Source organism: Gastrolobium bilobum, unplaced genomic scaffold (genome assembly GCF_033153095.1).
Source record: "Gastrolobium bilobum isolate Gb01-03AN ecotype WA unplaced genomic scaffold, APGP_CSIRO_Gbil_v1 utg7507, whole genome shotgun sequence".
NCBI classification, from domain to species: domain Eukaryota; kingdom Viridiplantae; phylum Streptophyta; class Magnoliopsida; order Fabales; family Fabaceae; genus Gastrolobium; species Gastrolobium bilobum.
This window is the reverse complement of record NW_026895874.1, coordinates 83,657-96,378: the sequence shown is the minus strand read 5'-3', so window position 1 is coordinate 96,378 and position 12,722 is coordinate 83,657. Positions and strand designations below refer to the sequence as shown.

General features: G+C 35.9%; 1 protein-coding gene across 1 annotated transcript; it reads left to right on the top strand.

Annotated features, from left to right (window-relative positions):
• The first annotated feature begins 276 nt into the window (after positions 1 to 276).
• LOC133296559 (kelch repeat-containing protein At3g27220-like) lies at positions 277 to 10,707 on the top strand. Its single transcript, XM_061495563.1, has 7 exons — positions 277 to 486; positions 702 to 890; positions 1,269 to 1,498; positions 1,738 to 1,908; positions 2,216 to 2,321; positions 2,578 to 2,784; positions 10,540 to 10,707. Exons 1-7 carry the CDS (start codon positions 277 to 279, stop codon positions 10,705 to 10,707), a joined length of 1,281 nt encoding a protein of 426 aa, XP_061351547.1.
• The last annotated feature ends 2,015 nt before the right edge of the window (positions 10,708 to 12,722 follow it).

Here is a 12,722-nt window from a genome sequence, read left to right as displayed (position 1 = left end):
AATCTAAATCATTTAAAATCACAGACACTAAACTCATAAATAAATAAACCCATAAATAAATAACAAAAACCAACAGATGCGGTGCGCGTGGTATTATGGAACCACGGAGTGATAGACATAAGACATCGGGGGGAAGGAAAATCAAAACCATTGGCGCCCAACTAATGTTTCCTCTGTCATTCAATTTCCCTTTCCTTCATTCTCCCTCTAAGCATTCTTCTTCTCCAAGTTCCCACATAAATAAATGGCTCACTCATTTCACGCCAACCAAAACCAATGGCCAGGTCTCACCAAAAGCACTTCTCTGCAACTAAATTTGTCCTCATTTTCTGCCTCTCATGTCTTCTTGGTGTCGCTCTCATTGCAAACCTCTTCAGGGCTTCACTTTCTTCTCGGTATTTATCATTTGCATCAAATTGGGTCTTTGATAACAACTCACCCGTTGTTCTTATTCCAAATGTCACCACCACTACCACACTTCCCAAGGTAAACAACCCCTTTTGTTGTTTTTTTATTCTGGGAGAAGGATCAACAATTAACATCAAGAAAGTAAAAAAAAAAATTGAATTTCAAAGTTTATATTTTTATTTTAAAAATGGGTTTTTTAAGTAGCCCCTTTCTTTGTTTCTTCATTGTGAATTTTATTCCATGTTTAGAGATTGATTTTTGTTTTTAAATGTCTGATTTTGTGATTTGTATAGGAAGGAGATGCTAACAATGCAAAGAATAGGGTTCATAAGAGATTCCTTTCAGCTACTTTTGCGGATTTACCTGCTCCTGATTGGCATTGGGAGCAGATGCCATCTGCTCCTGTTCCTCGGCTGGATGGGTATGCTATACAGATTAACAACATGTTTTATGTGTTTGCAGGATATGGCTCTCTTGATTATGTGAGTATTTTATCCATCATCAAGTTGTTGGCTTGCTTAGTGCATTCAATTTCAATACCATTTATATGTTAATGCCAAGAAGGGAATATCTGTGACGGGGGAATGGATTCTTTCATGTTAATATTTCACTTGACCTTGTCATGTGGAATTTTTATACCAGGAGAAAAATAGACACAAAATTTTGAAAACTTAAGAGAATCCATTCCCATCTTTGAACTTATAAAATCTTTTATGATTATGACATTTCCCCTATTTGGATTCATTTACAATGTAACTATGAAACATAAACTTATTCTTTGGTAATTGTCTGTCAATTTAGATTATTTGAGGATAATGATGACCTTGACGAATCTTTTGGCATCTATTTGTTTCTTCCAGGTGCACTCTCATGTTGATATCTTCAATTTCAGCATTAACAAATGGGTAGAGAGGATTGATACGCCTAAAGAAATGGCGCATTCACATTTAGGTGTGGCAACTGATGGGAGGTACATATATATTGTTTCAGGACAATATGGTCCACAATGCAGAGGGCCTACTTCCCGTGTATTTGTGTTAGACACTGAAACTAAGAAATGGAAAAGCCTGCCGTCATTGCCATCCCCCAGGTTTTTTTTGCGCGCCATTAAGATATTCATGAATTGTGCTGTATATCCCGCTGCTGGTTTTGTTTTGCTATTTATCAGTGTGAATTGCACGTTGGACTTTTTATCTAACAATTGAAATTCCAGTTAAATTGGTCTCTGTGCACTACATTAATGATTGATCGAGTTTTACCAGTAGCTGAACTTTAACAAATTGGACTATTTAATTGTCAAATGAACAGTTTTAACATAAGATCTTCCAGGTATGCTCCTGCAACTCAATTATGGAGGGGAAGACTCCATGTCATGGGCGGTAGCAAGGAGAATCGCCATACGCCTGGATTAGATCATTGGAGTCTGGCTGTAAAGGATGGTAAAGCTTTGGAGAAACAATGGCGGACTGAAATTCCCATTCCACGTGGTGGACCACATAGGTTAGCAGACTGCCCAGATTCTAATAGTAGAATTTTATTCCTGTTCAATATTTGACCATAATGTTCTATTTAATTTGTTAGGATTTTAATCTGGTTTCCTGGTGGTACAAGGATATCCTCTGGTGAGGATTTTGATTTAAAACAACAATTTTGAATTTATTTTTTAATAAAAATCCATGTTTGAAGAAAGCCAAACCTGTGTCGCTAAAACCTAAGAAGCTTTTGAAGGAATATTTGAAAAGTGGTGCCATATTCATTGTCTTTAAAAGGAATTGGCTTTCTTCTAACTTTACCTTATTTGGTGCAGGGCCTGCATTGTAGTCAATGACCGACTTTTTGTTATCGGTGGACAAGAGGGTGATTTTATGGCCAAACCAGGTTCGCCTATATTCAAGTGTTCACGCAGGAATGAGGTATCATTTTCTTTGGTTATCAACAGCAAGAATGTTTTACTCTGTTACATATTATAATTTGATAGTTGATTTTTAAAGGTATGACATGGGGAATAGAATTTACTAGTTTGCTGCAAACAATCTTTTGCACAATTACACCTCTTTCTTAATGCCTAATATGTTGAGAGTCTGAGACACAAAATATATTGCATTCTCAATATTATCTTTTCTTGTGAAGCCTAGTGGTGACTTGTAGCCATATTTTCTTACGTTTCAGGTGGTCTATGAAGATGTTTATATGCTGGATAAAGAAATGAAATGGAAAGTTTTGCCTCCTATGCCAAAACCAAACTCCCATATAGAGTGTGCATGGGTTATTGTCAACAATTCAATTATTATCACTGGAGGTACAACCGAAAAGCACCCAGTGACAAAAAGGATGATGCTGGTTGGGGAGGTCTTCCGATTTAATTTAGACTCTATGGTACGCTTTTGCTCATTAAGAAAAGCTTGTGCATTTCTTTATATCCATTGATGCCTCTCACTTATGCTTATTGGCTAGTGTAGTTTTACGAATGGTTATCAAATGAATTAATCATCTATGTAATCCAACTAACAATTTATTCCTTAATTGGTATATTGATGTAATGATTCTTGTCCATAGAATCTTGATTTTATGGACAAGAATATTATTAATTGTGTAAATAATCTGTACAAAGAGGTCTCTATTTATAGAGAATAAAAGATCTAATTCTTGACCTAATGGGCTTGGCCCAATACAACAAATAATAATAATTAAGTAAATAACTAATATTTACAACACTCCCCCTCAAGCTGAGGAATAGATATTTATCATTCCCAGCTTGCTAGGAAGTTCTTGAAATCTGTCTGAAGGAAGTCTCTTTGTCAATAGATCAGCTAATTGACGCCCAGTAGGAATGTATGGAGTGATAATCAACCCACTATCAAGTTTCTCTTTGATGAAATGGCGGTCGACCTCAATATGTTTAGTTCGATCATGTTGAACTGGATCATGAGCTAAACAAATATCGGACTTATTATCACATAGCAGCTTCATAGGTCCCTCACATTTTATTTTGAGATCATCAAGTACAATTTTCAGCCACAGTAACTCACAAATCCTTGAGCCATAGCTCGAAATTTAGCTTCTGCACTTGATCTGGCAACCACATCTTGTTTCTTACTTCTCCATGTCACCAAGTTACCGCAAAGAAACATGCAATAACCAGTGGTAGATCGACGGTCAGTCACGAATCCAACATAATCAGCATAAGTGTAGACTTCTAAAGAGAGATTGCCATCACGTTGGAATAACAATCCTTTACTGGAGTATCTTTAAGATACTGAAGAATTCTCTCTACTACCTGCATGTGTTTCTCCTTTGGATCGTGCATAAACTGACTGACAACACTAACAGCATAAGCTAGGTCTGGTCTAGTATGAGCTAGATATATCAATTTTCCAACTAGCCATTGATATTGTCCTCTTCATAGCCTATCTTGTGATTCTGCTCAATAGGAGTATTAGAGGGTTTACACCCGAGTTTTCCTGCTTCTTTGAGAAAATCAAGGACATATTTCCTCTAGCTGATAAAAATTCCTTTGCTTGAATGAGCTACTTCTATCCCTAGGAAATATCTTAGTTTCCCAAGGTCTTTGACTTCAAACTCAGAGGCAAGCCGTGTTTGCAGAATCTGTCTCCACAAAATCATCACCTGTGAAAATAATATCATCAACATATACAAGGAGCACAGTAAGCTTCCCATTTCGGGAGTGCTTGAAGAAAAGAGTGTGATCTCCTTGACTCTGTCTGTATCTTAAGGTCATCATAACCTTAGTAAACCTTCCAAACCAGGCACGAGGTGGCTATTTCAATCCATACAAGGCCTTTTTTAATCTACAAACTTTATTTTCTCCCTTCACAGAATCAAAATCAGGCGGGATTTCCATGTAGACTTCTTCTAACTCACATTGAGGAAAGTATTTTTCACATCAAATTGATTTATATCCCAATTGTAATGGGCAACAAGGGATAACAAGACTCTCACCGTATTCATCTTTGCAACTGGAGCAAAGGTTTCTTCATAATCAATGTCATAGGTTTGAGTGTAACCTTTGGCGACTAATCGAGCCTTGTATCTCTCAAGAGTGTCATCAGAATTATATTTCAGGGCATAAACTCATCTGCACCCTACTGCTTTCTTTCCGTTAGGTCTATCAAGAACCTCCCATGTTTTATTTTTCTCCAACGCATTCATCTCATCTTGCATGGCTTGAGCCCAATTCCCATCTTTCAAGGCTTCATGTACTGATTTTGGGATTGAAATAGAATCTAGTGCTGAAACAAAGCTTTTGAGCTGCACAGAAAGATTAGCAGAGGAAACAAAATGGGAGATAGGGTATTGAGTACAAGAGGGACATGAGGAACAAGATTTCTTGGAACAAGATCTTTTTCCTTTCCTTAGAGCAATGGGTAAATCATCAGAATTAGTAGTAATGGCTAAGTCATCAGAAGTATTAACATCATGATCAGAAATATGAGATTCAGGACTTACCAGTGGTTCAAACGATTGAGGTTGCTGGTGGGGCAATGTGGGTTGTTTCCTTCTTTGATATACCAATTCAGGTGTCACAATCTTCTGTATCTCTGGTGTACTTGATGTATCAGTCACAGGAGGATTAGTCACAGGAGGATCAGTCACAGGAGGATCACTCACAGGAGGATCAGACAGAGGAGGAACAGGAACAAGAGGAGGAGACACTGACACCTATGTAGCACCGATACGAACACGAGACACGTGACACGACACGATACGACACTCCGACACGTTAATTCTAAAAAATGTTAGATTTCGACACGTTAGGATACTTTTTTATATTAAATAATATTTTTAATTTATGTACTGTATATTATATTTAGTATACAATAATTTAACAAAAAAATGAAGTTAAACTTATAATACCCATCAATTTTGCAAAAAAACATAAGATATCCCAAATATTTATATTAAACTCAATAAAATCGTAATCGTAATTCAACGAATCTAATAGTTGGAACTAAAAACGCAACGCAACCTTTGAACCATTTTTTGAGTGTTTACAACGCGTGTTGGAGTGTCGGAGAGTGTCGAGAAGTGTCGGACACGACACGTCAAGGTTTTTGAAGTGTCGGTCATAGTTATCAAATGCAGATTGCGGCCTGATGCGGCCAACCCTTAAAATTGCTATAGCATTATTGCGGGTTGCGGTTGCGGAAATAGCGGAAAAAATATATTTATTAAAAAAACAAATTATATGTATATATATATATGTGTGTGTGTGTGTAACATAATAAATTATTAAAAAATAATAACACCTAAAAAAAACAAATAATAAAAAAAATATAAAGATAAATAATAAAAAAAAAAATTAAAAATAAAGGTAGAGTTGACATGTTACCTCTTAGCAATAAGTGTCCAAACTTTAGCTATAGTTGTACTACCTTTAGTTGTAACTATACTTTACTGATTTACCAGATTTATCTTAGTTACTTTAGTGTTTTTTACCTTAGTTACCTTTTAATGATGCATTTTTTTTTTTTTTGAGATATAGAAATAGTTTTACCCACTATTACTATAACCAAGTTACTTGGTTATCGTGAATTGTGAATCACTTTTCTGACAAATGTACTTTTCCGTACTTTGAATAAAGATAGATCATAATCTCTTTCTCACTTTTTCTCTTTCATCCGTTCTCTCTCACACAGTTTCTCTTTTTCTCCTTCATATGTTCTCTCTCTCTCTCTCTCTTACTATTTCTCCTTTTCTCCGTCATCTGCTTTGTCTCTCTCTCTCTCTCTCTCACTATTTCTCTCACTCAAAGCTTTGCTTCTTTGTTCATGGCTTCCACATTGAACTTCAATACTATAAGAGAGAAAACGAGCGCGATAAAGAAAGCAAGAGAGGCAGAAGAGAGACGCACAACAGAGAGGCAAAAAGGTAGGAAGAGAGAGTGGGTTAGGGTTAAAACCATAAAAAGACACTGTTGCGGCGAGATTTGGCCGCAAATGGGGCCGCAACAACCGCTATTGCGATCTGATGCGGCGCGGTGTGGATGGTTGCGGCGAAGCTCCGCAAAGCGCAACTGGCACGGCTTGCGGCTCAATAGCGCCGCTATTGACTACTATGGTGTCGGTGCTTCATAGACTGACACAATTGAAGATTCAAACTCAAAGAAGGAAGGTGATGAATCAACTGAAGATTCAAACTCAAAGAAGGAAGGTGATGAGTTTTCTGGTGAATTATTCTCCCCCTGAAGATGAGGATCTTGGAAAAAGGATTCAGATTCCTGAAATGTAACATCCATAGAAACAAAAAATTTCCGACTACCAGGGTGATAGCACTTGTAGCCCTTCTTATCAGGAACGTAACCAAGGAAGACATATTTTAAGAGCCCTAGGGTCCAACTTACTGCGATGATGTTTATGAACATGAACAAAAACAACACACCCAAACACTCGTGGAGGAAGACTCATAGTTGGAATAGAAGGGAAAAAAGAAGCTATAGAGTGAATAGGACTTACATGGTCAAGTACCCGAGTGAGTAAACGGTTGATCAAGAATGCTACAGTAAGAATGGCATCTCCCCAATAGTATTTGGGTATGTGTCTGAAACATTAATGCACGAGCCACTTCAAGAAGGTGACGATTTTTTCTTTCAGCAACCCCATTCTGTTGAGGGGTGTCAACACAAGTAAATTCATGAATCATACCGTTATTCCGTATAAATTGGGAAAAACAGTGATTAACATATTCAGTACCATTATCAGTCCTTAGTCGCTTGATTTTTTTACCAAATTGGGTCTCAACCATTTTATAAAATTGAAAAAATAGTTGTGGTACCTCAGACTTTTCACGCATTAAGTAAACCCAAGTTACACGAGTGCAATCATCAATAAAAGAAACAAACCATTTATTTCCAGAAGAATGAGGGATCTTAGAAGGACCCCAAACATCAGAATGAATAAGATCAAAAGGTTCAACACTTTTAGTAATACTAGAAGGAAAAGACACACGATGATGCTTAGCAAACTCACAAACATCACAATGAAAAGACTCAACAGACTTAGACAAAAAACAATGACGGAAATAAAGACTTGAGTAAACTAAATGGAAGATGTCCCAAGCGCTTATGATGAAGCCAAATCAAAGAGTCAGCAGTTGATTGACCATGAGACAACAAGATGTGATCCGTTACTTTATTGGCGGGAGATTGTGACACCAGATAGTACAGCCCACCTTGCTCTTTAGCACTACCAATCGTTTTCCCCGTGGCGAGATCCTGAAAAACACAGTGAGTAGGGAAGAAGGTTACAGTACAATTCAAATCTTTTGTGATTTTATGAATGGAAAGAAGATTCGTGGAGAGTTTAGGAACATGAAGAGCATCTTTAAGATGTAAGGACTGCTGTAAGTTTATGTTACCAGAACCCGCAACTGATGTATGTGAGCCATCAACTACAACTATTGTATGAGTTCCAATGGTAGGATGATAAGAAGTAAAGGGGTCAACACAACAAGCCATATGATCAGTAGCACCAGAATCAACAACCCAAGAATGTCTAAAATCAGTACATGAAGAAAGAAAAGAATAAGTTTTGGAGCTCATACCAGTCATAGCCAAAGCATTAGTATAAGATGGCTTACTCAGAGAATCAAGGATGGTTCGGAGCCGTTCCAACTCATCTTGACGGAATGCAGATTGGGTCTCATTAGGTGCAGGAGCTATATTAAAGGAAGTAAAATGCGCTTGACCACGCATCCTTGCCATCTTTTCTAAGACCGTTTGCTTTCCATGGAGGCGAAAGCATAGATCCTTGATATGACCCGTTCTTTTACAATAAGAACACCAGCGATCATTTTTCTTAGGTCTAGAAGATGCACCATAAGAAAATTTTGTAAAGGAATTCCTTTGAGAAGAACCATCCTTTTTTGTTGAAATCATAGCAGACCCATCAGTGGGATTAGAATCAGAAGGAGTTGGAGTAGTAACTTTATATGAGAGCATAATGGACCCTTCAGACACTTTGGTATCCATCATGACAGCCTTGCGACTTTCTTCACCCCTGACAATGTGAAAAACTTCAAAAAGAGACGGTAATTTTTCCTTACCAAGAATTTGAACTCGAATAGGGTCATATTCTGAGTTGAGACCACAAAGAAAATCATAGATCCTATGGCGTTCAATGGAGGTGGTCAGTGTGGCTGCATCCTTGCTACATTCCATCTTCAAATTCTCGTACTGATCAAGCTCAGTCCATAACTTATTCATAATACCATAATATTCTGTTATAGAGAGAGAGCCTTGTTTGGTAGAAAAAATCTGATTCCTCAGATCATAACAAGTGGCAGCATCTTGCTTCATTGAATAGGTCTGCTTAAGAACGTTCCAGATCTCAAGAGCAGTAGGTAAAAACATGCAATGTTGACTAACCTCAGGAGTCATAGAGTTCCATAGCCACGTCATAATAAGTGAGTCTTCATCATCCCAATCAGCAAATGGTGGAGCTGTTTTGGCAGGAACAGGTCCTTCAACATGAGCAACTTTACGGCGTCCTTTGAGAATGGTACGAACAACCTGGGACCATTGTAAATAATTCTTTCCATTCAGACTATAATTCTGATGAAGAGCAGGAAGATCATTGTGACCAAGAGGGGTCACCACAGATTGTGTAGAAGAATTAGTAGTTGTGTTTACAAGAGTTGATTCAGTGTCGGAAAAGTCCATACTGCACAAAAACAGTCAAAGGATAACACCAAGGAGCCAAAAAATCACAAAAAAATACCAAACGATGTCCGATCTGAGAGAAAAGCACAGATCCAGAAAGAGGATGAAGAGACGATCAGAACGGCAGTGGTCCGCGGTGGAGACTCGAGGCCACGCGCCGGTGAAGCTGTCGGCGCGTGGGTGTCACTTGTGGTGAAGATGGTGGCGCGTGTGGGCGCATGCGGTGGCTTTCCGGGTTGAGATTTCTGTGGCAAGGTCGTCCGGCGAGCGCGGTTCTATCTGTGGTTGGTCGGAGTTGAAAAACCGCCGGAAAAAGGTCCAAAAAAGGCGATGAACAGAGGCTGTCTTACGGTGTTCGCGTTGTTGGCTGCTGTGAGTCAGAAACAAGAGACAAAAAACAAGGGGAACAGTGATCTTCTCGGTCCAAGAGGTCCCCGGAATAATTTTTCCGGTGGCGGCTGATGGCAGCGAGAGACGAAAAAAGAATAAAAGGTTTCGTAAGCGCGGAAGCAAAGCCCTCAGGGTCGAGAGCTCTGATACTAACTTGAAAAGGGTAATCAGAAAATTATTATTAATTGTGTAAATAATCTGTACAAAGAGGTCTCTATTTATAGAGAATAAAAGACCTAATTCTTGACCTAATGGGCTTGGCCCAATACAACAAATAATAATAATTAAGTAAATAACTAATATTTACAACATTATCACTGGAGGTACAACCGAAAAGCACCCAATGACAAAAAGGATGATGCTGGTTGGGGAGGTCTTCCGATTTAATTTAGACTCTATGGTAAGCTTTTGCTCATTAAGAAAAGCTTGTGCATTTCTTTATATCCATTGATGCCTCTCACTTATGCTTATTGGCTAGTGTAGTTTTATGAATGGTTATCAAATGAATTAATCATCTATGTAATCCAACTAACAATTTATTCCTTAATTGGTATATTGATGTAATGATTCTTGTCCATAGAATCTTGATTTTTAGAGTTCACAATAAGCTTTGTAAAACTACTTTCTGATAATTAAGGCCATCATAAAACATTCAACATTCTTGAGTCATGTTTGCTCTTCTATTTTATTATGGCATTCCCTTTGTTCATGGTAACGAAGCTGATGAATTCTTAGTGGTGTACTTGTTGGTCATTGTTGTTCTTGATTAAAGATGATCTTGGTTGGGCATACAAATTTTATGTGGATATATCTAGTTGTGGTTTAAAAAAAAAATCTTGGATAGTGTTATGTTAACCTGTTATTGCTCTGAAAATGCTTCTAGATTACTGCTGGTAGTAGTTGATTTGGTTTTTATGCATTCACCACAAAAAGTTTGTTGTCCTCTAGATTGAAATGAATTCATTGAAGTGATAGAATGTCATTTTTAAACATTTGAATCATGGATGTTTCTGATGGGTGATATACATTCATATCATTTGAAATAGTTATATTACTGATTGCAGACTTGGTCAGTGATTGGAAAGCTTCCTTACCGTGTGAAAACAACATTAGCTGGTTTTTGGGATGGATGGTTATACTTTACATCAGGACAACGGGACAGAGGACCAGATAACCCACAACCAAGAAAGGTCATTGGGGATATGTGGAGAACCAAATTAAGTTTGTTATAGTTTGAGCATCACATCAAACTTTTTCCAATTTTTGGTTCACGATTGCTGCCCCAGGTCCATTCAAATTATTTATCTTTTCCTTTTCAATTGCCTTAATTGTAATGGTTCTTTGAATTTTTGTCTCCTGAGTACAGATATTAATGGGTATTGGAAACTGAAGTCGGTTATGCTTTCTACGTTAGTTGGTTTTACACCTAAGAAAAAGTGAAACAGGACCAAACATAATCCAGAATATTGCTTCAGATATATTCGCTATTGAAATAGGATTTGTTATTCCGATTTCCATTTACAATGTAGGGTTATCGTAAGAACAGTCAAGTTAGAATCATCTATGCAACGCCAAGATGAGGAGACAAAATATGTTTGCTCGATTGATATTTGCTCCCTTCCTTGCCAGCAGAACTCAGCATCACCGGGCAAGGAGAACACACTCAAATTTTAGTTTTATTTTTTATTTTTATATAATATTCTCCTTCTGTAAAATGTATAACAGGCATGAAGTCCCTTTTAATCCAATTTTTTGTATTATTAGTAGATTGAGAATGTAATTTATATTTATATAAGATGGTTCTACTGGTGTAATATAGTTCATTTGAAAAATATGCTAATATATATATATATATATATATATATATATATATATATATATATATATATATATATATATATTATATTAACTTGCGAATTTAGTTTATTGATCTATTAAATCAAACTGAATAATGCTGGGTTTGACTGTACTCTTGCGAGATGGTTGGTGTTTAAGGTTTTTGCTTGATCGAGACAGATGTGAAGATACTTACTAGTCACTCCGATACTCAAGTTAAAATTAGATCTATTATCTTTAAGTTTAAATTAGGGAAAGACATACTTTCTTGTGAGATAAGCAGAGACTATTAGTCTCAATTTTAAGGATTTGGATTCTCTCATGTGAAAATGTCATGTTATTTTAATCACAATTATTTATTGATGATGAGATAAGAGAGAGAAAAGTATATGATTTTTAAATGAGTAATTGTAATTAAATAACATGATCACTTTTTTATATGGAAAGATTCAAATCCCAACTTCAATGAGAATCGAATTTCAATTACTTTTACTCATCTTTAGAAAGTGTTTGAATCACAATATGTTCTCAAAATCTGTTTTTATATTCAATAAAATACATCAAAATGAACAAAATTCATTGTAATTTCAACCCCATATAGAGAAAACAAAAAATGTGAGTATTAAGAAAAAATGTATATTTCTCATCATATTTTTCTTTTATTCTTAAATCTTGAGCATTTTTTATTAGCAATTTATATTCAGATAAGAAAAATATTTAATTTTTAGTAATATTCCTTCTATTCCTTTTGTCATGTTAAAATGGACCTTATAGTTAGGTAATTCGAGAGCCTAGTATCATTTTTAAATTTATAATATATTTTATTTTAAACTTTGATTCGTAAAAAATATCATTCAAGAGCTGAATAGTAACATCATTTATTTGTTTTTTTCAAACAAATAACATTCCTCAATTTTAATCAAGGAACATTTTTTACGCATTCTATATTTTTTTTTTAATAAAATACCAAAATTAAGAATATAAATCTTTAAGAAAAATGTTATACACATAAATAATGTTTGCACATGTCAAATTACAAACCAACAAACTAACATAGGGTTACATATGCCTTATAATACAAAATTACAATAGATGAAAAATAATATTTTAGTTGCAAAATTTCGTAATTGAATATCCAAAGTTGATATATTCTGACTAACATTTCTGTCTCTGACATGAAGAACAAATACCTTAACCTTTGTCCTTGGTTTATAAAAATACACATTTATTGAGATTTGATCTTAGTGAAAATACTAGTTAATTTTTTTGAAAAAAAAATATAATATTTTCGATCATAACTCAATATGAAAATTCTCCTTGGTTTTAAATTTTAATCAAACAGCATAAATAAATCATACTAAAATCATAATAGTACGGAATAAATTAAAATTTTTAGAAGCTTATTTTGCCA